This window comes from Mus caroli, unplaced genomic scaffold (genome assembly GCF_978045245.1).
Source record: "Mus caroli unplaced genomic scaffold, Mus_caroli_1 scaffold_5, whole genome shotgun sequence".
Lineage (NCBI taxonomy): Eukaryota > Metazoa > Chordata > Mammalia > Rodentia > Muridae > Mus > Mus caroli.
The window spans coordinates 9,080,644-9,106,503 of NW_028227260.1; the positions used below are offsets into that span (position 1 = coordinate 9,080,644).

At 42.5% G+C, this 25,860-nt stretch overlaps 1 protein-coding gene across 1 annotated transcript in view; it reads left to right on the forward strand.

Annotated features, from left to right (window-relative positions):
- Positions 1–25,860, forward strand: part of Syap1 (synapse associated protein 1) — a 32,519-nt gene that overhangs the window by 4,104 nt on the left and 2,555 nt on the right. Inside the window, exons 2-8 of the mRNA XM_021153526.3 lie at positions 1,285–1,403; positions 1,626–1,692; positions 7,100–7,173; positions 13,722–13,861; positions 21,879–22,027; positions 25,120–25,178; positions 25,607–25,754. Of these exons, the coding sequence (XP_021009185.1) occupies positions 1,285–1,403; positions 1,626–1,692; positions 7,100–7,173; positions 13,722–13,861; positions 21,879–22,027; positions 25,120–25,178; positions 25,607–25,754 (756 nt within the window). The remainder of the gene's footprint in view (positions 1–1,284; positions 1,404–1,625; positions 1,693–7,099; positions 7,174–13,721; positions 13,862–21,878; positions 22,028–25,119; positions 25,179–25,606; positions 25,755–25,860) is intronic.

Here is a 25,860-nt window from a genome sequence, read left to right on the forward strand (position 1 = left end):
CAAGATCCAGGACAGCCAAGCTTAGGGAGTGAGGGAGTTGAAAACAGAAAGCCGGTAAGATAATAAGGAGGATCATGTTCCAGCCACAGGAAGCAGAAGAACTCTACAGCTTTGACTATATGGCTCTGGCTTTAGAGCCTAGAATAGAAGGGACTACTGGAACAACTAATGCTGGTTAGCTGCAGTTAAGAAATTAGCAGTGAAAATAAAAAGAAATTAGCAGTGATTAAGGAGAAACCATCGTGAAATCTTCTGGGAAGTGTTTTCTGAGCAAAAAAAAGCTATGTTCCAGAGATAGCCAAGGTTGTACCTCATGCTGGATTTGATAATATGTAAGAGTCACCCAGGTGATACTGGTTTTGAGGCTCGGCACTGTGAGAGGCCATGGAAGGCCATTGGTGAAGGTTCAGCCTCATTTGCACTTGATGGCCCAGGACTGAAGGGGTCATGCAAAGGATTTGAGGCTTGGGATCATGAAGAGAGCCTATGAGAGGTGCAAGTTGGGGTCCAACTTTTAGGAGTTGGGTCCCTCCTACAACCATATGGAAGTCATTGTCTTGGTGACAAGTCTCTTTACCCACTAAGCCATCTAGCCCCCTCCTACTTTTTTTTTTTTTCAGGGGGTGACAGAATCTTAATATGTATCCCTGGCTGGCCTAGGAATAGCTATGTACAGAGGCTAGTCTTGAATTCAAAGGAATCCATCTGCCTCCCAAGGGCCAGGTTCAGGGCATGTACTGACATACCCAGCCAGTTTGCCAGTGTCCCCCCCCCCCCCCCCCGCCTTGCTCTTGCTCTGTCTGTCTGTCTGTCTCTCTGTCTCTTCTGAGATAGTTTAGTTTTTCTGCATGACCCTGGCTGTCCTGGAACTCGCTCTGTAGATCAGGTTGGCCTCAAACTCACCACCTGCCTCTGTCTCTGAAGTACTGGGATTAAAGGCATGTGCTGCCACCACCCAGCTCCAGTTTGCCAGTTTTCAAATGTTTTCCTTAGATTAAAATACGGTGTGTGGATTAAATAGATGGTTCAGTGGTTAAGAGCTATGCAACTATGAGGACCGGAGATTGGAACCCAGTGAAAATGATTTAACATGCACAGGACTATATGGGCAAATATTCATAGGCTTTGTGTTGTGCCATTATTACAAAAAGGACCTGAGCAAGTATAGATTTTGGTATCCAAGAGGGTGCTTGCATGATCTGTTCATGCAGCTACCGCTGTGAAGATGTTATAACCCATTGGCCTTGGATGAAGGAAGCTCAGACCCTTTTTTTTTCTTTACAGATTATTTGTATAACTTTGCAAGCGCTGCAACAAAGAAGATAACTGAATCTGTTACAGAAACAGCTCAGACAATCAAGAAATCCGTGGAAGAAGGAAAAATAGATGATATCCTTGATAAGGTACACTTCGATAACTTATAAAAGAAATATATAAAAGTTGTAAGTGGCAACAGTGGTCATCTCTTTAACTCAAGTAAAATCTAATGTCCTGATAGAATTTTTTTTAGAATACCTTTTGATTCTTGGACAATTTCACACATGTACACAATGCATAGTGACTGTAATTCTTACCTAATAGTCAACTTTCAAAGTAACTTGGCTTTTCATGTGTCTTTTTAACAGACTATTATAGGAGATTTTCAAAAAGAACAGAAAAAATTTGTTGAGGAACAGAATACAAAAAAGTCAGGTATGTTGTAGGTTTGTCCTATTTTCTCACCCAAGAGTGTATGTGTGTGTGTGTGTGTGTGTGTGTGTGTGTGTGTGTGTGTGTGTCTGTGGTGCTGCGTATCAACTCCAGGTCCTTGCACATGCTAGGCATTCTAGGCAAGCTTCCCTACCAAGTTGTATGGAGCATCCACCATGTGCTAGACCTATATTAAGACTGCACTAAGACTATACTAAGAATATAAAAATGTATAATACTTGGGTGGAGCCCGGTGGTGGAACCTGTGCACAGTGTATTCAAGGCCCTGGGTTAGATCCTCGACACGAAAGATTGTATACATATAGCCAGGTATAATGGTTCCCACCTGTTACCCCAGCATCTGGGAAGATAAAGAAGAATCGCTGTGAGTTTGAGTCTATATTCCCAGCCTGAGCTATATAGTAAATCCAGGCCACCTTAGGGGACAAAAGGAAAATGAAAAAAACTTTTTAAATTAAGAAATAGTCAGATGTGGCAATGCATGCCTTTGATCCCAGCACTTGGGGAGCAGAGGCAGATAAATCTATGAGAGTTCAAGGCCAGCCTGGTCTACATAGTTGAGTTCCAGAACAACCAAGTTTATGTAGAGAGACCCTGTCTCAAAAAAAAAAAAAAAATCAAACACATGTGGGGGGGAGGGAGAGAGGGAATGCATGAGAATTCAGTCTTTTCTTTTAGACACGTTAGAGAAGAGGGTCAATCAAAAACCAAAGCCAAGCTAGGCCTCGTGGTGCACACTTGGGATCCCAGTACTAAAGAGGCTAAGGCAAAAGGATTGCCAGTAGTTTTGAGATCAGCTCTGTTTAGATTAACAAGGCCTAGTCTAAAATCAAAACAGAAAAATTAGAAATTTAAAAAAAAAAATGAACCTAGCTGGGTCCTATAACGCTAGCATTTGAGAGGCAATGGTAGAAAGACGCATGCGTGGGAACTGCCTCTTTATAGAGTGGATTGGTCTGGGTTGCCACATGTTGGCAGTTAGTGGAGTCTATTATAAGGAGCAAATGGTTGCTTGAATGGAGGCCTAGGTTCCCTTCCTAATCAGCTAGGTGTATATCATCTTAGTATTTATTTTATTGTTAATGATGTATATGTATGTTAGGGTTTGTTCCTTGGAGCAAATGGATGCTAGCTAGAAACTGAACTTTGGGTCCTCTGCAAGAGTAGTATGGCACCTGAGGGTGTCAGAATGTATCAGATTCCCCTGAAACTGGGCTTACAGAAGTTGTGAGCCACTACTTACGTGCTGACAATCAAATCTGGCTCTTCCCACAAGAGTAGCAAGAGCTTTTAACCACTGAGCCATCATCTTCTACCTCCTAGTCATGAAGTCTAAACCACTAAACTATCTCTTCAGCTTTCTTTTATTTTGGGTTAGGGTTGTACTATGTGTTTTGGGGTGGCCTAGAACTCATTGTGTAGTCCAGGATAGCCTTCATTTGACAGAGGTCTACACAGAGAACTGTGGCTGTAAATCTCCAACCCAAATATGCCCTGGCAATGAAAACACAACACAGTTAATATGATTACATGCTGTGTACCTAGATTGGGCAGATCTACCGCTACACTACCATCTTCCACATCTATGAGACCCCTTATACTTACAGATTCTCCAGGCCATGTGCTTCTCCTCCGCTTTTCTCCTCCCTCTTCCATCTTCTCCTCCTTCTCTCCCTTACCTTCTGCTCCACCTTCCCTTTTATTTACCCAATCCTCAGCTCTCTTTTATTTTACAAGTTAAGGTGGGAAGCAGGTTTACAGGAAATCACCTGAGTGCTGACTCACTCCTAGTTCACAACCATTCACAGGAGAACAGAATTAACATCAAATATAATTAGCCCCAGGGCTATCCACAACAGAGAACTGCCTGCCTCTGCCTCCCAAGTGGATTAAAATGGATCCTCATGCCCAGCTTTTTTTTTTTTTTTTTTTTTTTTTTTTGGTTTTTCGAGACAGGGTTTCTCTGTGTAGCCCTGGCTGTCCTGGAACTCACTTTGTAGACCAGGCTGGCCTCGAACTCAGAAATCCCAGAAATCCGCCTGCCTCTGCCTCCCAAGTGCTGGGATTAAAGGCATGCGCCACCACCGCCCGGCATGCCCAGCTTTTTTTAAACAGCATTTCTCTGTAGCCCAGGATGTCTAGAACTTAAAGCAATTACTTGCCTCAGCTTTCCAAGGATCAAGAATTACAGGCATGAGCTGCCGGGCGTGGTGGCGCACGCCTTTAATCCCAGCACTCGGGAGGCAGAGGCAGGCGGATTTCTGGGATTTCTGAGTTCGAGGCCAGCCTGGTCTACAAAGTGAGTCCCAGGACAGCCAGGGCTATACAGAGAAACCCTGTCTCGAAAAACCAAAAAAAAAAAAAAAAAAAAAAAGAATTACAGGCATGTACCACTATGCCCAGAGACATTACTTTAACACTTTACTAATTTTGCTAGTTGACCCAGTGATGTCCTTTTATAATATTTTTACCCAGAATCTAGTTAAGTTCAAAAACTAGTTACTATATGATACTATATTCTATCATTTCTCTTAGCCTTCTTTAATATGGAATGATTTAACCTTTAGTGTTCTGAATATGTTTGGCCCAGGGAGTGGCACTATTAGGAGGTGTGGCCTTGTTAGAGGAAGTGTGTCACTATGGGGGTGGGCTTTGACACCCTCCTTGCCTTAGTTAGGGTTTTACTGCTGTGAACAGACATCATGACCAAGGCAACTCTTTTTTTGTTGTTGTTGTTGGTTTTTCGAGACAGGGTTTCTCTGTGTACCCTTGGCTGTCCTGGAACTCACTCTGTAGACCAGGCTGGCCTCGAACTCAGAAATCCACCTGCTCTGCCTCCCGAGTGCTGGAATTAAAGGCGTGCACCACCATGCCCGGCCGCAAGGCAACTCTTATAAAAACATTTAGTTGGGGCTAGCTGGTTCAGAGGTTCAGTCCAGTATCATCAAGTTTGGAGCATGACAGCATCCAGGTAGGCATAGTACAGGCTGAGCTGAGAGTTCTACATCTTCATATGAAGGCTGCTAGCAGAATACTGGCTTCCAGGCAGCTAGAATGAGGGTCTTAAGCTCACGCCCACAGTGACACACCTACTCCAACAAGGCCACACCTCCTAATAGTTCCACTCCCTAGGACAAGCATATAAGAACCATCACACTCTGTTGCAGGATTTTCCCTTTCCAATCACATTAGGGCAGTGGGAGGCTTGTGATTGGACAGGAGAAGGGAGACAGAGCAAGGAGTTGAGGAGACAGAGAGAGAGGTCTGAGGAAGAGAGGGCAAACCAGAATGGAGACTGACGTGGTGTTATCAAAAGGTTAGAATACGGCCAGGCGGTGGTGGCGCACGCCTTTGATCCCAGCATTTGGGAGGCAGAGGCAGGTGGATTTCTGAGTTCGAGGCCAGTCTGGTCTACAAAGTGAGTCCCAGGACAGCCAGGGCTACATAGAAAAACCCTGTCTCAAAAAACAAAAAGGTTAGAATACCTGTGTTATCCATGTGTAAACAGTTTTGAAGGAAAAAAAAAAGTTTTTGTTTGTTTGGTTTTGGTTTTTTGATTAAATGCGTGCGCCACCATGCCTGTCTGTATTGGCATCTTGTAATTGTGTTGTTATTGATACATAAATCTGATTGGCTAATTAAGCATTAAGAATCTTGATTCTAAGCCGGGCGATGGTGGCGCCCTCATAGACCTCAACACTCCTCATAGCTGCCAGGAAACGGTCTGCTCCTGTCTTCCTTTGGATAAATATGTAGAGCTCTCAGCTCCTTCAGTGCCATGCCTGCCTGGCTCCTGCCATGCATACTGCCATGATGATACTGGACTAAACCAGAACCTGTAAGCCAGCCGCAATTAAGTGTTGTCCTTTATAAGAGTTTCCTTCCCATAAGCAGCTTCTAAATGCTGACACCATTGCATACACTAGCAAGATTTTGCTGAAAGGACCCAAATATAGCTGTCTCTTGTGAGACGATGCCGGGGCCTAGCAAACACAGGAGTGGATGTTCACAGTCAGCTATTGGATGTATCACAGGGCTCCCAATGGAGAAGCTAGAGAAAGTACCCAAGGAGCTAAAGGGATCTGCAACCCTATTGTTGGAACAACATGATGTACTAACCAGAACCCCGGAGCTCTTGTCTCTAGCTGCATATGTATCGAAAGATGGCCTAGTCGGCCATCACTGGAAAGAGAGGCCCATTGGACTTGCAAACTTTTTTTTTTTTTTTTTGGTTTTTCGAGACAGGGTTTCTCTGTATAGCCCTGGCTGTCCTGGAACTCACTTTGTAGACCAGGCTGGCCTCGAACTCAGAAATCCCAGAAATCCGCCTGCCTCTGCCTCCCGAGTGCTGGGATTAAAGGCGTGCGCCACCACGCCCGGCTTTGGACTTGCAAACTTTATATGCCCCAATATAGGGGAATGCCAGGGCCAAAAGAATGGGAATGGGTGGGTAGGGAAGTGGGGGGCGCTATGGGGGACTTTTGGGATAGCATTGGAAATGTAACTGAGGAAAATATGTAATAAAAATATTAAAAATTAAAAAAAAAAGTTTCCTTGGTCATTGTGTCTCTTCCCAGCAACGGAAGCCCTACTAAGACACTTTCTTGGTCTTTTTTGAGACAGGCTCTTGGCAGCCCTGACTGGCCTCATATTTGCTATGTAGCTGAGGTCGTCCTTGAATTTCTGGTCTACCTGACTCCACCTCCAAGTACTGAGTGAGGGTGGACTGCTCTCCCCTTAATATATTTTTGTATATTTGAGCTTTGATATTTCCTCATGGTTAGAATTAGATTGTCTATTCTTGGTATTTTGTCCTTTTCAAAATAACATATTCAGGGATCCTCAGTTTGTTTCTCCCGTACTCTTTGTGTATATGTGTACATACATACACACATGTGTACCACTTTGTACAAGTGGAGGTCAAAGGATTCTTCCACCATGTGGATCCCAGGCATCAAATTCAGGTCTTTTACCCACTGAGCCCAGTGATACCAAGTTTGATTATCTGATTAAATTGCTGTCAGATTTCTGTACTATGTCATTCAAGTAGATTATTGGCCAAATGCATACATGTCTAAATTTTTCAAAATGAGCATGGTTATTTATACTAAACAACCATATTTGGATCTTATTGGTAAATTGCAATGTTACGTGGTCTTGTAATAACCTTCCTTGTTTATTGAAATGCAGATTATAATAAAACTATATAGTGCCTGAAGAAGCCAGAAGAGTATATTGGATTCCCTGGAACTGAAATTAATATTGGCATTATGAGCTGCCATGTGGGTGCTGGGAACTGGATCCCCGTTCTCTGTAAGAACAGCAAGTGCTCACAACCACTGAGCTATTTTTCTAGTCCCTATAACCGTTTTGTTTTCCTCCTGTGTAGAAGCAGCTGTGCCTCCGTGGGTTGAGAGTCATGATGAAGAGACAATTCAACAGCAGATTTTGGCTTTATCAGCTGTAAGTACCCTGTAAATACCCCGTGTACGTTAACACTTTTCTCCTGTCATGGTACATCTCTGTCCATAGGATTTTATCTTTAGCTGAATTTTTCTAATATCAAATTTTTATGTGTTCTTGTATGGGTTTGAGTATCTTGTCTTTTGGAACTGGTTTCACTATGTAGCCCAGGCTGGCCTTAAACTCCCACTACATAGCCTAGGCTGGCTACAGCTGTTTGAGCTACCCTAGTACTAAGGTTTACAAATATATATTACCATGCCCAGCTTTTACACTTTGGTTGGTTGGTTTGGTTTGAGACAGGGTCTCTGGCTATCCTAGAATTTACTATGTAGACTAGGCTAGCATGGAACTCAGAGATCTGCCTATCTTTGCCACCTAAGACTGGCTAGAATTAAAGGCATGTACCATTACATCTCACTTTTTTTTTTTTTAACATAAATCCCTGAGCACTAAGCTGTATCCTCAGCCTTGGTTGTTGTTGACTCAGTGAGTTTCATTAGGATTGCGAACAGTATCTCGGGTGAGACATTATTTACAGGAACATGTCCAACTTACCAATGGCTATACCACTGAAGAAAATGTTTAGATCTTCAGGCAAGAGTGCGGTCATTGGACAGTTTCTCACTGATAACTTTCAGTTAGTGCATGCTTTTCTTTTTTCCTTATGTTAAAGTATAGCCTATTATGCCAAATCATTGTTTTAGCCTTAAAAAGATAGAGGTTCTCCAGGCAGTGGTGGCTCACACTTTTAGTCCCAGCACTTGGGAGGCAGAGGCATGCGGATTTCTGAGTTCGAGGCCAGCCTAGTCTACAGAGCGAGTTCCAGGACAGCCAGGACTACACAGAGAATCCCTGTCTCAAAAAACAAATGGAAAACAACAACAACAACAAAGATAGAGGCTCATACTTGCAGTCCTAGTACTCAGAGACTGGTGAAGGGAGATTGGCACTAGCTTGAGGTTAGGCTGGGCTATATGGTGAGACTGTTTCATAAAAAGAAGATTCTTTTATATGATTTAATAATTTTGAGATATGGTAGTATATGAAGTTTTAAGGCAGTAATATAGTAGCTCTTGTGGATGGAATTATTATATTCCATATTTTCTGTTTACCTACATATGTTTGTTGGAAGTTGACATTGATAAAGACAGAATTCCATTTACTGGCCCACAAAACTTTATCTCAGGACTTGAAGAAATATAACCAAAGCAGCCAGTAATAATGTTGCAGATGATAATAGCTAGTGCTTTTACCCCTCTGGAACACTGAGGGGGCTGAGACTCTGATGTGACTCTTACTTCTCTATGTTGTCTCAGAGAGCAAAGGCCAACTTGATCAAAGCTCAGTGCATAGCATATGACTTAATGAATCCATATTTGCTTTGTTTTAATCTATATGTGTATTATACACCTGCATATATGTCTATGTGCCATATGTGTGCCTGATGCACTTGTAGGCCAAAAGAAGGTGTAGGATCCCCTGGAATGGAAATTGCAGATGATTACTAGCCTCTCTATGGGTGCTGGGAATCAAACTCAGATCCTCTGGAAGAGCAGCCAGTGTTTTTAACTGCTGAGGCAAATGTCCACCACTTCCTTTTTTTATTTTTCATTTATTTATTTATTTATTGGTTTTTCGAGACAGGGTTCCTCTGTGTAGCCCTGGCTGTCCTGGAACTCACTGTATAGACCAGGCTGGCCTCGAACTCAGAAATCCACCTGCCTCTGCCTCCCAAGTGCTGGGACTAAAGGCGTGCGCCCCCTTTTTTTTATTTTTGAGACAAGGTCTTATAACATAGCTCCAGCTGGTTGAGAACTTAAATAGCCACCTGACCCTGCCTCTCAAGTGCTGGGATTAAAGGCATGTTTTTGGTTTTAACCTAGTTTTTCATTTAAAAAAAATATTACATTTACTTAATGTGTGTTTGCATGTACCCACACAATACAGCAATATGAAGATCACAGGATAATATGCAAGGACTTGGTTCTCTCCTAACACGTGGGTCCTAGGAATCTCTGAGCTATCTCATTGGACATTCTTCCTTTTTTTAAGATTTATTTATTTATTATATGTAAGTGCACTGTCACTGTCTTCAGACACACCAGAAGAGGGCATGAGATCTCATTACAGATGGTTGTGAGCCACCCATGTGGTTGCTGGGAATTGAACTCAGGACCTCTGGAAGAGCAGTCAGTACTCTGAGCCATCTCCCCAGCCCCCATGGACATTCTTCTTTTGTTTGTTTGTTTGTTTCTAGACAGGGCTTCTCTGTATAGCCCTGGCTGCCCTGGAACTCACTCTGTAGACCAGGCTGGCCTCGAACTCAGAAATCTGCCTGCCTCTGCCTCCCGAGTGCTGAGATTAAAGGCGTACACCACCACTGCCCCGAGAACATTCTCCTTTAACCCATCCTCCATCCCTTTTGGACATGAGGGAATGAACTCAGGATTGCCTTGTGGAATATATATATATATATGTATAATATAGCTTATGCATGCGCTCTGTTATCTCTGAACTGTACCACCAGCACTCTCATCTCTATTTTTTTTTTCTAGTAAAAATTTGTGAGTCGTGCTGGTGAGATGGCTCAGCAGGTAAGAGCTCTGACTGCTCTTCCAAAGGTCCTGAGTTCAAATCCCAGCAACCACATGGTGGCTCACAACCATCCATAATGAGATCTGACTCCCTCTTCTAGAGAGTCTGAAGACAGCTACATTGTACTTACATATAATAAATAAGTAAAAAAAAAAAATTGTGAGTCTTCCTTGACTTCTTCCTCCTCCACAGGAAAGCCTGGGCAATGGTCATTGAAATAACTGTACTCATGGAATCAAAACTCCACTTCTAGGAATTTCTTCTAAAGATGTCATTTTATAGGCCAGCAAGATGTTTCAGTGTGTTAAGAAAATTCTTGACTTAGCCGGGTGAGAAACCCTGTCTCGAAAAAACAAAAACAACAACCAAAACAAAACAAAAAAAACAAAGAAAATTCTTGACTCATACCTGAGTACAATCCTTTGAACCCTCATAAAAGGGAGTGAGAACCAAATCCACTATGTTGTCCTCTCACTTCTACATACAAACTGTGGCACAGGGGTGTGTACCTCTACCTCCCCCCAACACACACAATAATGATAATATATATATATATATATATATATATATATTTTAATTTAAAGTTCACTTTACAAAGGAATACGGACTCTCCTTTTTTAAAAAAATAAGGTCTTATTCTGGAACTCAATGTGTAGCCCAGACTGATCTCAAATTCTAGGCAATCCTCCAGTGTTAGCCTCCCAAGTGACAGATGTATGCCACTTTACCCTGCTTTCAGAATTCTTTCAAAAAGTTAGAAACTACTTAAATGACTCTGGAAATAGGTCTGGTTTAGTAAGTTATGGTAAGTTAGTGCTCATTTAATATAGCCAGTAGAGCTGGAAAGTTGTTCATGACCTTGAGTGAGAAAAGAAAGTCGGCTTTCTTTTTTTTTTTTTTTTTTTTTGGTGTTTTCGAGACAGGGTTTCTCTGTGTAGCCCTGGCTGTCCTGGCACTCACTTTGTAGACCAGGCTGGCCTCGAACTCAGAAATCCGCCTGCCTCTGCCTCCCGAGTGCTGGGACTAAAGGCGTGCGCCACCACGCCCGGCCAGAAAGTCGGCTTTCATGTTTGTCATCCCAGCAATCAGGATGAGCAAGAGTTTAGGGTTATCCTCCAATAGAGAATGTAAGGCTAGTCTTTGCTATAGAAGACTGTTTTTAAAACAAAAACTTAGGACTGGAGAGTTGGTCAGTGTTTCAGAACACTGGGTTCTCTTTCAGAGGATTCAGATTTGATTCCCAACACCCACATGCCTGCTTACAAGAATTCATAACTTCTAGTCTCAGGCTCTGACACCCTGTTCTGACCTTCGTAGTTACTAGCCACACATGTTGTGCACAGGCATAGATGTTGGCAAAACACCCATACACATAAAAACCTACAAAAAAGAAAGAAAATATTTTTTAAAAGTGAATTGCCGCCAGGTGTGGTGGCCCACACCTTTAATCCCAGCACTCGGGAGGCAGAGGCAGGCGGATTTCTGAGTTCGAGGCCAGCCTGGGCTACAGAGTGAGTTCCAGGACAGCCACGACTACACAGAGAAACCCTGTCTCGAAAAGCCAAAAAAAAAAAAAAAAAAAAGTGAATTGCCTTGAGCTGGAGAGATGGCTCAGCGGTTAAGAGCACTGACTGCTCTTCCAGAGGTCCTGAGTTCAAATTTCAGCAACCACATGGTGGCTCACAACCATTTGTAATGGGATCCGATGTACTCTTCTAGTGTGTGTCTGAAGACTGCTACACTGTACTCAGGTAAAAAAACAAATAACTTTTTTTTTTAAGTGAAGTGCCTTATGTATCAAACAAGATATTTTTTTAAAAGTGGTAGCTATCACAATGTATGGACTGCCTGCCTTCCTATGTATGGTAAATCTTACCTGCTGGATTCTCTAAAGGCATAGAACTGACAGAATAGGGCTGAAGAGATGGCTCAGTGATTAAGAACACTGACTGCCCTTCTGGGGGTCCTGAGTTCAAATCCCAGCAACCACATGGCTGGCTCACAACCAGTGTACTCCAATACATTAAATAAATAAACCTTTTTTGGGGCTGGTGAGATGGCTCAGTGGGTAAGAGCACCCGACTGCTCTTCCGAAGGTCCAGAGTTCAAATCCCAGCAACCACATGGTGGCTCACAACCATCCGTAACGAGATCTGGCGCCCTCTTCTGGAGTGTCTGAAGACAGCTACAGTTTATTTACATATAATCAATAAATAAATCTTTAAAAAAATAAATAAATAAATAAACCTTTTTAAAAAACTGACAGAGTAAATATGCATATTAAAAGTAGATGTATTAGCCTGGTTCAGATAGCTCAACAACTGTCTCAGTGTAAAGCTGAAAACCTAGTAGTTGTTTACTCCACAAGGCTGGATGTCTCTGCAATCCCTGTCTGGTGCTACAGTCGCAGAAGATTCCTGGATAGCTGCTAGTCTCAGTCTACATGGGAATCCTAAAGAAGTTTTATTTAATACCAGTTGCAGCAACAGAATAGATGAATTTGCCATAGAGAATAAGGACAAACAGGCAAAAAGCAAGGTTTTTCTTGTGTCTTTATATGTGGGCTGCCAGTTTTAGGGTGGGTCTTTTTGCTTCAAATAGTCTGATTCATAAAATTGCTCACTGGAGTGCCTGTCAGCTTGGGTGTTAGTTGATTCCAGATGTGTAGCCATGTTGACAACCAAGATTAGTCATCACTAGCAGAGACACCACATATATTAGACATAGGGACGCAAGGGAGTGTTACATTGAACCATAAATTATCTGTAACTAGTAGGATTCTGTGTTGTATTGTGTTGTTTTACTTTGTTGAGGCTGGCCTTGGACTCATTCTATAGTAGAGGCTGCTGGCTCTAAATTTCTAATCCTCCTTCCAGGTACAGAGATTACAGACATCAATACTATACCCAGATCTTTCGATTCCGTGCTTTTCTTGAATGTTTTGCAGGGGTTCATGGTGCTGGTGATGGCTTTCTCTTTTTGTTGCTTTGTTTCTGGTATTTATTTTTTTTTTTGGGGGGGGGGTTCAAGACAGCGTTTCTCTGTGTAGCCCTGGCTGTCCTGGAACTCACTCTGTAGACCAGGCTGGCCTCGAACTCAGAAATCCGCCTTCCTCTGCCTCCTAAGCAATGGGATTAAAGGCATGTGCCACCACTGCCCAGCCCTGATTTTTAATTTTTATTTTATGTGTAGGGATGTTTTGCTCGCATGTCTGTCCATGCATCACTTGGACGCAATGCCTGAGGAAGCTGGAAGAAGGTGTTGGATCACCTAGAACTGGAGTTACAGACACTGTGAATTGCCATGGGGGTGATTTTAGTGGAACCTGGGTCCTCCAGAAGAGCAGCCAGTGCTCCTTAACCATTGAGCCATCACTTCAGCCCATATCCTCCCTTTCATTCCAAAGACCCTAGGGATTAAACTCAGATCATCAGGCATGGTGACAAACACCTTTACCCACTGAGTGATCGATCTTACCAGCCTCAATTTTGTCTTTTTGAGACAGTCTCATGTAACCCAGGCTGACTTCCAAACCTCTGTACAGACGATGCTGACTTTGAAGTCCTAATCCCCCTGGCCTCTACTGCCCAAGTGGTGGGACTACAGGCCTGTTCCACTGTGCTTTGGCCTTGAGTTAGAATGTTTCTAAACCTAAAGGTGTTTATATGATTATTACATGTTTATATGATTTTTAACTATGTTATTTGAATCAACTGAGTGAACTGTCTGGCTTCCTGGGAGCCTCTGTCCAGGTGAACGTTAGAAAAAAAAACATGAAAGGATGGATCGTTCTCCTATCTCATTTAAGTGGGCCAGTCAGTGACAGCTCAGTAGACTTTGTGACTGAAGACTGTTAAAATTCAGTATATCGATCCATGATACTTTGTGACTCATTAATTGCATTTTATGACACCTCCTTTAATCGTTTTTGCCTCCATTTCTCATCACAGGACAAGAGGAATTTCCTCCGAGACCCACCAGCGGGTGTACAATTTAACTTTGACTTTGATCAGATGTACCCTGTTGCCCTGGTCATGCTCCAAGAGGATGAGCTACTAAGCAAGATGAGATTTGCCCTCGTTCCTAAACTGTAAGCACCATGTTTTCCAAAGAAACACTGCTCACTCCTGCAGTGGTAATTTCTATTTCACAGTAGTATAGTGATTTCACTTTCCTAAGGGCTCTAGTTATATGCATAATGTTAGGGAAGAGTCACTAAATGAAGGCCAGAACCCTCCCTACACTATCTGTTCATCCAAACAGGCCCTGCAGCCCTTCAGAGGCCTTGTGAGCTTGACTGTGTGCCCAGAATGGAAGGAGAGGGCAGCCTTGGCAGGAAAGTCGGATGAGGAGATGTGCTCTTTTGCCCAGTTAAACAGTAGAACATGTTTCCGTCAGAAACAACAAATAGACCCAAATAAAATCGGGTTTGTAAAGGCTTGCCTTTTCCCTGAACTCCCATGGCTTGTATTCATGCTCTGCAACAGCTGTGCTTTCTTGGTTTTTTGTTTTGTTTTGTTTTGTTTTTAAACCAAAGAAAGGCCCATCCCAATTCATAAAATCCCAGGTGCCCTTTAAGCTCCAAAGCAAGCAATATTCTGTGATGCTTTGTCACTGGTCTGCCAGCAGAGGGCAGTCTTCTCTACTGCCGTGTCCCTGGGGCTTTGTTTCCCTCTGACTTTCCTGGAGGGTTTTTGTTGTGTTTGCAGTACTGGAAATTGAATTTAAGACCTGGCTCATGCCAAGCAATTGTTTTAGCACTGAAATATAACCCTGGACCTCTTTTTGACTTTTTGACAGAGTCTTACTAGATTGCCTAGCTGGGCCTTGAAGTCACTATGTATCCTCAGCAGGCCTTGAATTTTCAGTCCTCCTGCTCAGGCTCCTACAGGAGTGGGTTTACAGGCCTGAGCTCTCAAGCTTAGTTAGGGGGAAGAGAAAGAAGATGATGATGATTGTCATTGCTATTATTTTGTTTATATTTTTGAAGCCAGCTTTCAAAACAGAGCTTGGCTCAAGACTATAATTCTAGTACTTGGGAGGCAGAGGCAGGAGGGTTGTAAGAGGCAGCCTAGGTCATAAGTGGGAGAGCCTATTTCTAAACAAAGCCAAAGACAGGCCATGGTGACTCGCACTTGTCATCCCAGTATTTAGGAAGTTGAGACAGGAGAATCATGAGTTTGAGGACAGCCTGGGCTATACAGTGAGACCCTATCTAGAAAAAAATAAAATAAAAAACAACTAAATCTGGTATTCTTTATTTTGTGAGTGTCCCTCTTCTAGAGTGTCCTTAATCCTTATTTCATGGTTGCAAAATTTTACCATTCCCCAAGGGTACAATTTATAGTTCTCTCAAATATCTTCTTTCTGTAAACTTTCCTCAGAAACTGGTTGGAGCTCTGCCTTCTGGGTTATGGGCTCCATTCCCTTGCCTTCTGCAGTAATGGCACTGTAATGAGGATACTTGATCACCTTATGTTGAGATGGCCTTTTACAGCTGGAGAGACTTAACTATCTGTGAGTAGGTAGCTTCCCGCTAGAGGATTCTTCAACCTCCTTGCCAGCTGCAGGCAACATCACAAGGGCCTGGCCTGGCCTGCCACCAATTCGTGTGTAGGCTGTGCCCCACAGCTTCAGTATGGCATCACAGCCCCAGCCTCAACTGCACCAGGTGAGCCTGTGTCCCACATAGGAAACTGTTAGGCTGATCTCATAGGAAAGGCAAAAGGTAGGAGAGAATAGAGCCTTCTCCTCACTCCTCATGAGCACTTGTGGCCTCTGTTCCAGGGCCTGTCCAAATCCTGCCCGGTAAGCAAACCTGCTTCTTGCAGGTCACTCATCCCATGGGTAGCACAACTCCATAGAATACATTTTTGTTTGCATGTTGACTTTTCAACTTCCTCAGTCCTGCCTTCTCCTATTCCCATCTCTGTAGGATTTATCTGTGCAGTTCCTCTTCTGTGATTTCTGGGTTGTTTTCAGAGGGATCATACATTAGCTCATGTTCATTATTCAATGTTTAGCTGACCACATAGGACCCTATGGCAGCTCAGGTGTGTTGTCTTTATGAGAATACTTCCTTAGCAAAGTTATTCTAGCCTCAGGAAGCCAGTGATATAGAACCTTTTCTTTGTGTTTTCCTCTATAGTGAAACTCTTCTCTCTATAACTATCAGTATACTGGTGGTAAATTAATTTTTATTGTCATTTGGCAAATTTTGTTGAGTTAGATTGGCCTCAAATGCTGTATGTAGTTGAAGATGACCATGAAGTTCTGATCATCCTACCTTCACCTCCCAAGAGCTTGGTTTACAGGCACATAACCACTAGAGATAGTCTCTTAGCAAGTTGCCCTGGCTTGCCTGAGACTCACTGTGTTATTTATTGACCAGTCTAGTAGCCTTAATTTTTTAGGGATCTTCCTGCTTCTGCCTTCCATGTGCTAGCTGCTGAGATTGGAGACATGAGTCATGACAACCAGCCTTTAGACTATGGCTAACATAGCTATTTATAATTAAGGATATAAAGAAATGTGCTGCCAGGCACAGGCAGGCAGATTTCTGAGTTCAAGGCCAGCCTGGTCTACAGAGTGAGTTCTAGGACAGCTAAGGCTACACAGAGAAACCCTGTCTTGGAAAAAAAAAGAAAGAAAGGAAGGAAGGAAGAAAGAAAGAAAGAAATGTACTATCTACTCCTCTGCTGCACATGCTTACAAAACCCTAAGAATTGACTTTTTTATATATTGTTTCAAACAATGCAGGGATGAATAAGACACATATTCTGCCCTGACAGATGGTACCAATTCTAACTTCTAACTGGGCATGGTAGTGCACACTGATCCCAGTATTCAGGAGGCTTAGGATAGAGTTGAAGGCCAGCCTGGGAGAGAAAGTGTAAAAGTGTGTGTGTCAGTGTGTGTGTGTGTGTGTGTTTTCATTGAGGAAACCCTATATAAAAAAAGTCTACCTTGAAAGACTGGAGAGACTGGTGGTGCATGCCTTTAATCCCAGCACTTGGGAGGCAGAGGCAGGTGGATTTCTGAGTTCGAGGCCAGCCTGGTCTACAAAGTGAGTTCCAGGACAGCCAGGGCTAAACAGAGAAACCATGTCTTGAAAAAAAAAAAAAAAGAAAGAAAGAAAGACTGGAGAGATGACTCAGTGGATAAGAGCACTGATTGCTCTTCCAGGGGACCCAGGTTTGTTTCCTAGTGCCTTACATAGTGACCCACAACCCTCTGTTACTCTAATTTCCAGGGGATCCGATGCTCTTTTCTGGCCTCTGTGGGCACAGGCATACATGTGCTGCACATACTACATACATGTAAGCAAAATACCCATACACATAAAATATTTTTTTAAAAAATCTACCTTGAGCTGGTGCGATGATTCAGTGGGTTAAGGCACTTGCTGCCAAGATTAAGGACCTGAGTTAAGCCCTTGGGGTTGCATGGTGAAAGAAAACTATGAGACTTGGGAGAACTAAAATTGGCCCTGTTTACCTTTCCCAAGGTCTTAAGCCATAATGTGAGAGCCAGGTAAAAGGGGAGTTGCAGCTGAGTGTTTAGGAGCCTGAGACAAGAAGACTGCTATCAGTTTGAGGCCAGTTGGGGCCTCATAGTAAGTTCCAGACAAAGCTTGTGTTGCAGGCTAAAGAAATATTGAAGTTGTGAAGAAGTGGGCTGCCTATGTATCTTCAAGGCCACTTTTAATTCTGAGCTCTGTGAAATCATCCCACATGAGCTAACCTTGTGTTATATCAATGTCTCTGTAGTGACTCATGGCCTCTGTTTGCTGTTTTGATGAACAAAACATTTGGGCTGTTTTCTTTGCCAGATTCCCTCCCTCCCTCCTGATGGAAGAGAGGCAGGCATGTTGCAGAAACCTTCTGCATCGCCCTCTGAGAAAGAATCACTCCAGATGACATTGTAAAGTTCTAAAAGGTCCTCTGATAACCCTATTGGGCACAGCTGTAGCTCCCAAACTGCTTTTTCTGCTTTTGTGGCAGATCCTACTGCTGAGGCATTAGGAGCCTGTGGATAGACCCTGTGAGAAACACTCAGCCTTTGGCTGGAAAACAGGTGGTTTCTCTCCTGCTATCAGAGGACCTCAGGGTGTGTCTGTGATGCAGCCACAGTGCACTGGTTGGGTTCAGACTACCGCAGGGAAGTGCTAACATACTCATGTGCATTTTGAAATATAGGCCCAATTCTTCATTTTCTAAATGAAGTGACTGTTTTTCTTCAGAAAGAGTATCCCAGATGATCGGTGTGACACCTAGAGAAGAAAAGTCTAGAAGTCCTATATTTGTTTATAATGGCCTGTTTTTGCTTCTATGTTGAGGGTGTCTCTTGCTTTTTTTTCTCTCTTCTTGTACCTTTGAGGTTTCGTGGTTGTGGTGGTTTGGGTTTTCTGTGGTTGGTTGGCAGTAAGCTCTCACATACCCAGTGTTGTTGTTCTGAAATGCTATATATAATGGAGGAGAACCTTGAAATTGTCATTCTCCTGCCTCCACCCTGGAGTTCTAGCATTATAGATTTAGGGCATTATACCCAGTTTATATGATGCTGGGGTTAGAAACCAGAGTTTTGTGTGTGCCAGGGTAAGCAAGTAGTCTACAGGCTTTTCTCTGTCTCCAGGTGTGTGCGCTTTCTGATTTGGGTTAGGTTTGTCTTCCAACCTAGAGATTATAGTTGGAGAAAACAATGGTGTCTGGCAGGCTTTTTAACTATAAAAGTACAGTTCTCCTCTTTGAAGGTAATTAGTGGCAGGCATTATGGTAAGGTCCAAATAGCAAATTCAAGACTAGCCTGGGCTATATTTTGAGACCATGTTTCAAATGACTATGATAATAATAATAATAATAATTAGAGATTGGCATAGTTGTGCACATCTGATCCTAGTACTAGGGAGGGAGATTACTGAGGGCTACATAGTGAGTTCAAAGCCAGCTTTGGATACACATCAAAACTCTGTTTTAATAAACAAGCAAAGGCTGCAAAGATGCTTTCTAACAATGTTGTATGGCTCACAACCACCTGCAGCTCCAGCTCCAAAGGATCTGATGCCTTCTTCTGCTCTCTGCAAGTATTGTAAGCACTTGATAAGTTTAAAAGGCTGGGGTTAGTGGTAAATACATTTCATTCTAGCACTTAAGAGACTGAGACGGGAGAAGACTTCATAGCCAGCCTGGGCTGATAATAGATAAAGGTGAGCTATAGAGTAAGACCTTATCTCAAAGGGAGATGGAGAGAGAGGGAAGAAAGAAAAGATAATTAGTATTTTGTGAGTAGAGACCTTGATGGTGTGTGTGTGTGTGTGTGTGTGTGTGTGTGTTGAAACGATGTCTCATGTATCCTGCCTGGAACTGGCTGTGTATTCAAGGATAACCTTGGACTTCTGATCCTCCTGAATGCTGTGTTTTTATAGCCATGTGCCCCACCATGTCTAGGGATCAAATCCAGGTAGGACTTTATACATATTAGGCAAGGATTCTACCAATTGAGCTATATCTCAGCACTAAAGACTTAATAAAAACCTAATATCTGGGGAGTGAGAGGGACAACTTGTGTGAGTCACTTCTCCTTCCACCATATGAAGCTCAGGGAGCAAACTCAGGTCGTTATCAGCAAGCGTGTTTACCCACTGAACTATATTATGGGCCCCTCAGGGACTTTGAAATTTTATTCTGCTAATCACATTTCCATATATTCTTGTATTTATATCCATATAAGCTCATGCAGTTGATGCAGTAGGTTGTTATTTGTTATTTTGAAGCTCACATCATGACTTTGATGTGTGGGGACTCAGTGAAACACATCTTTAGCCTTTGGTGATTGCTCTGTTTGAGACAGGGTCATACTATGTATCCCTGGCTGGCCCAAAACTTACTATGTAGATTAGGCTAACCCCAAATTTAGAAATCTGCTTGCCTCCGCTTCCGGGGATTGAAAGCATGTGCCACCATACCAAGCTCCAAGCTCATGTGATTGTCACCTTTCTCTAACCCTATGACCCACCATTTCTGCAGAAAGTGCTGGTACCTCTTAGTGGAAAATAAGAGTTATTCTTCCTTATTAGCATATATTCCTTAAACGTAATGATGGGTTTCAGGAAAAGACATGTAGAAAGCAAGAACTGAGCAGCATTGTGATACCTTTCCAGTACGGATCACTCTCATGTTCTTCTGCCATGTTTGTAACTCCCTGCTCTGGCAGATAAAGCCTAGTTCTGTGACCTTTAATGTTTTTATTTTTCAATTTCTTCCATGTAACTAAGTTCTTGCTTCTGACTCCTCTCCCTCCTCCACTCTCTTTCTGCCTGGTTCTTATTGTCCTTCTAGGCCACCTATTGTGTGTACTCACCATACCCCACTTGGGCACCAATGCCTCATGCCAGGCAAGTCCAATATGCAACCAAGTTTGAAGACCGCTGTGAGTTCTCAAGTTGAATAGATAGAACTTCAATCTTTACCAACCATCTCCCAGATGGTCATAAGTATAATTTGATAGTAGAGTGCTTGCCTAGTTTGCACAAAGCCCTGGGTTCTTTCCCCAGATTTGCTCCATACCCAAAGACTTTATAACCATCTCTCATTCTGTTTCTACTAGTTACTAGTTATTTTAGCAAGCTGCCAGCTGATGTATTTTCTGAGGAATAACATCAAGCCATGAATGGTACACCACATGTATGCAAACACCAGTAATCCCAGCACTTGGGTGAGGCAGGAGGATAGTGATCTTGAAGTCAGTTTGTGATAAATGGGACTCGGTCTTTAAAAACAAGCAAGGGCTAGGGAGATGGCTCACCAATGTAAATAACTTACCTGCAAGCATGAGGACTAGATGTCAAATGCTTAGAACCCATGTAGATTTCATGTGGGCGTGATGAGTATGAAAAGGGATACTGGAAAGGATCCTTAGAAAGAGTATGAAGGGGATGCTAGGGCCTGCTGAGCAACCAGACTAGCAATATCTATACTGGCTGTATCAATGAGCTCAGGGTTTGATTGTGAGATGCTACCTCAGTACATAACAAAGTGGAAGGGCAGTTGAGGATTGTTCCCAGTATTCAACATTGAGCCTCCACCTACACATGTACACATGTGTTCACACATTCAGACATGTATACACAACAAACCCATGACAAGTAGAGAACAAAAAAATGACACCCACAATAGTTTCTTCCCACTGCCTAAAAGCAGATACTCCTTCAGAAAATAGCAAAGGACTCATATTGTCCTGACTCTGCTTCCAGTCCCCCTGATTAGTCATACTGCCATACAGGAATGCTTTATTTTCTTCTGCCAAGGACCATTTGTGTGTGTGTGTGTGTGTGTGTGTGTGTGGCCACCAAGATAGCTCAGCAGGTAAAGGCACTTGATTATCACATGAGTTCATGCCACACCTGGCAAAAGAAGAAAGCAGGCTCCTGAGAGCAGTGCTTTGCATGCATGCACATACACATAAAGTAAGTAAATATAATTTTTAAAAAGGACTGGAAAGATGGCTCAGCAGGCAAGAGCACTAGCTGCTCTCCTAGAGGACCCAGGTTCAGTTCCCAACACCCACATGGTGGCTCACAGCAATCTGCAGTTCTACTTCCAAGGAATCCAGTGCCTCATTTTGGCCTCATAGGCCTTGCATACATGTGGTGCACAGGAATGCGTGCAGGCACAACATCCATACACATAGAATAAAATAAGAAACAAAAGCAACAAGAAGTACTGAAATTCCATAAGCATTATATAACCTATCCTTTGCTGCTGTGGAAAATATGGTTTGGGTTATCCTATTATTTAGCTTTCACTTGTAAATGATCATTTCCTTTGACCCTCACAAGATCTGGAAAGCACTCAAGGAGTGCACCTTTGGCTTGGTAGGCAAATGCCAGCTTGCCTGGCATACATGTGGAACCCTAAGTATCACCCCTGGAGCCAAATCAATAGATGATCTCTTCTAGTCTCTGCCATACTAATGTGTGTGCCCTTGCCCTCTCACCCTTCCATGTGTCACTGTCTATGAAATCAATAGATGATCTCTTCTAGTCTCTGCCATACTAACCTGTGTGCCCTTGCCCTCTCACCCTTCCATGTGTCACTGTCTGTGAACAGTGTGAAGGAAGACGTATTCTGGAGGAACTACTTCTACCGAATCTCCCTGATTAAGCAGTCGGCCCAACTCACTGCACTGGCCGCTCAGCAGCAAGCCTCTGGAAAGGAGGAAAAAAGCAGCAACAGAGATGATAACTTGCCTCTGACAGGTACATTCTGGGGAGAAGAAATCATGCTGGAAGAAAAGAATATTCCTCACTTAGATATGCTAATGAGCTTGTCATCTTGTATGTATCAAAAATGTTGACATCTGTACAGAAAAATTATCTTTCCAAAGGAAATTTTCTTCTTTGGTGCCCTTTCTGACCCAGCTTACATGTGTCTTCCCCAAATGTTCTTTTTCTTATTATCTCATTGTCGGCTCTTGGGATTTTTGGTTGTTGGTTTTGGTTGTTGGTTTTTAGTAGTAGTAGTAGTAGTAGTAGTAGTAGTTGCACTCTTGAATGACAATCATCTTTTCTACGTCTCTTTTCATACCCTTTGGGCTGTTTAGTTTTGGGGGTCCCATGCAGTCCAGACTGGCTTTGAGCTCCTGATCCTCCTGCCTTCACATCTCAAGTGTTAGGGTTACAGGCATGTGCTACCATGTCCAGATGTTTCTCAGACTTCTATTCATCATGATTTCCTTGGGACTTGTAGAGTCCAGTAGTTCTTTTTTTTTTTTTTTTAAAGATGTATTTATTTATTATATGTAAGTACACTGTAGCTGTCTTCAGATGTACCAGAAGGGGGCATCAGATCTCATTACGGGTGGTTGTGAGCCACCATGTGGTTGCTGGGATTTGAACTTTGGACCTTCAGAAGAGCAGTCGGGTGCTCTTACCTACTGAGCCATCTCACCAGCCCCGAGTCCAGTAGTTCTTATTCCAGTTAAATTATAAGTACCCAGCTCTGAGCTAAGCTCTTAACACCTGGTACTTCCTCCTGTGATATAACCCTGCTCTAGGGAACAAGTTTTATATATAAAACTATTTGATGATACTAATTAACAATAGAGATGACTCAGTTAAGAACACTTCCAGAGGACCCAAGTTCAATTCCCAACACCCACATGAATGCTTTACAGTTCCTTATACTTCCACTTGCAGGGAATCTGACACCCTCTTCTGACATCCATGGATACTCAGACATACAAATAAAAATAAAGCTGGGTGTGGTGGCACACACCATCAATCACAGCACCCCAGAGGCAGAGGCAGTCAGATCCATGTGAGTTCCAGGCCAGCCTGGGATGTATAGTAAGACCCGGTCTCAAATAAATAAATAAATATTAAAATATATATTGTATTTTTATTTTGTGGCACTGAGACTGGGTCCCAGAGCCTTACAAATACTAGGCAAGAACTTTACTGAGCTATATATCCCCAGCCTTTCATACTTTTTCATTTTTCATGAATGCCTGCTATATGTATAGGTATGTTCTAATTACAACTAGAACCATCTGACAAGGGGACAATTTAGTTTGTGAAATTTTAGGTACGTCATAAGATACAGAATGTCATAAGTTGTACAGACTACTAGCAAAATCTCTGAAACTACACTCAAGGTCAAGATGTATCATGAAGCCCAGAGAACATTCATTCTTTATTATATCTTTAAATTATGGTTGGTTTTTGGTTTTAGAGAATAGCTTTTTGAGACAGGGCTTCACTGTGAAGTGCAGCTAGTCTTGAACTCCTAATCCATCCTTCTAGCTCTGCCCCTGAAATACTAAGATTATAGACATGAGCTACCATTCCTTGCTTTCTCAAATTAATGATATTGGGAAATTCTGGACTGGGAATATAGCTCAGTGACAGAGCACTTAACTAGCATATGTGCAGATAATATATTCAATTCCAAGCACTGCCAAAACATTCAGTAAAGACTGTTGGCCGGGTGTGGTGGCGCATGCCTTTAATCCCAGCACTTGGGAGGCAGAAGCAGGCAGATTTCTGAGTTTGAGGCCAGGCTGGTCTACAGAGTGAGCTCCAGGACAGCCAGGACTATACAGAGAAACCCTGTCTTGAAGGAAAAAAAAGACTGTTTACACATGGATAATATGATAAGGAACAGTTAAGAGTGAATGTTGCTCTTTACAAAGGACCCAAGTTCAGTCCCCAAAACCCACATTCTTAGGCAGCTCACAATTGCTTGTAACTCCAGCAACAGGGGATTCAGCGCCCTCTTTTGCCCTCTGAGGACACCACATAAAGGTTCATATACACAGAAACAGTTAAATTTTTATAAGCTAACGAGCAGAATGCTACGATGGGTACTTTGTTTTCCTTTGTGCTATCTAACCAAGTTGATAACAGGGAAGCTTGATAAAAAGCTTTATTCTTAGCACCCTAAAGGGAAGAAGAGAATCAGTTTTGCTAACCCTGAAGTCCAAAGATGATGGAAATTGCATATTAAGGGACATTGAATGTGGTTGCAGTTTTGTTTTTTGTTGTTGTTGTTCTTGTTTTATTTTGTTTTGTTTTTTTGATTTTTTGAGACAGGGTTTCTCTGTGTAGCCCTTGGCTGTCCTGGAACTCACTTTGTAGACCAGGCTGGCCTCGAACTCAGAAATCCGCCTGCCTCTGCCTCCCAAGTGCTGGGATTAAAGGTGTGTGCCACCACGCCCGGCTTGCAGGTTTTTTAAAAAGATTTATTTATTTATTATATATAAGTACACCGTAGCTGTCTTCAGACACACTAGAAGAGGGCATCAGATCCCATTTCAAATGGCTGTGAGTCACCATGTGGTTGCTGGGATTTGAACTCAGGACCTCTGAAAGAGCAATCAGTGCTCCTAACCACTGAGCCATCTCTGCAGCCCCTGTGGTTGCAGTTTTAAAGACATTCCTGCCTGGCATGGTGGTGCACACATTTCATCCTAGCACTCAAGAAACAGAGAGGCATGTGGATCTCTCTGAGTTCTAGGGTAGTCAGGGTACATAATCAGATCCTGTATCTAAATAGACATTCATCAAAGTAGGAGGTTGATATAGTTGTGCCTGACTGTGCTTGTCATATCTTCAGGAGAGCTAAAAACGCACCATAAAAGCTCATTTCCGAAAATGATTTAATATATGTGGATATTTTAGCTGTTCTTTTTTTATAATTTATTTATTTTTAATTAGGTATTTTCTTCATTTACATTCAAATGCTATCCCAAAAGTCCCCCAGACCCTCCTCCCCCACCTTTAGCTGTTCTTATAATATGTATTTAGAAGTAAGTCAAGCAATTATTGTCTCTTTTATTCTCACTTCATAGAGGCAGTACGGCCCAAAACACCACCTGTCGTAATCAAATCTCAGCTTAAAAGTCAAGAGGTAATCCAGTTTTACATTATACATGGTAGATGATGTCTGAAAATAAAGTTACTGGGTTAACTATCTTCTTAAGGGTGTCGGTCTTCTGTCTGCTTAGATAAGGAGGAGCGCAGGACTTGATTGAATAATGGCTGAGAGCTGAGGTGATTTCCTAGCATAAATAATTCTAAATGTGCTCATCAGAAATCAGAGAGGATGGTTTGAGTGATCTAAACAGTGAGGGAGAATAATAGCCTCAGGTGGTAACTCACTCTGTTACCAAGCAACTGCCAGTTAGAAGGTTGAAGAGCAGTTAGGATTGTCTTACAGCTAGCAGAGAAGAACAAAAACTGAGAAGGTGTTAAATTGTGAGACAACTATTAACCATAATTCTAATATATAGATGTCACTTTAGAAGCCATTCCAAGAGCTATTTGGTTGCATTTCAGGATGAAGAGGAAATCTCTACTAGCCCAGGAGTTTCTGAGTTTGTTAGTGATGCCTTCGATACGTGCAACTTAAATCAGGAGGATTTAAGAAAGGAAATGGAACAGCTTGTGCTTGATAAGAAGCAAGAGGAAGCAACTGCACTAGAAGGTAACACATACACACAGAGGTTAATTTTGTTCTTTTAGTTTCAATTCCAAAGTTGGTTGAATAAAAATCTCATTTTAAAACCAGTGGAGCTAGAGACGAAAAGATC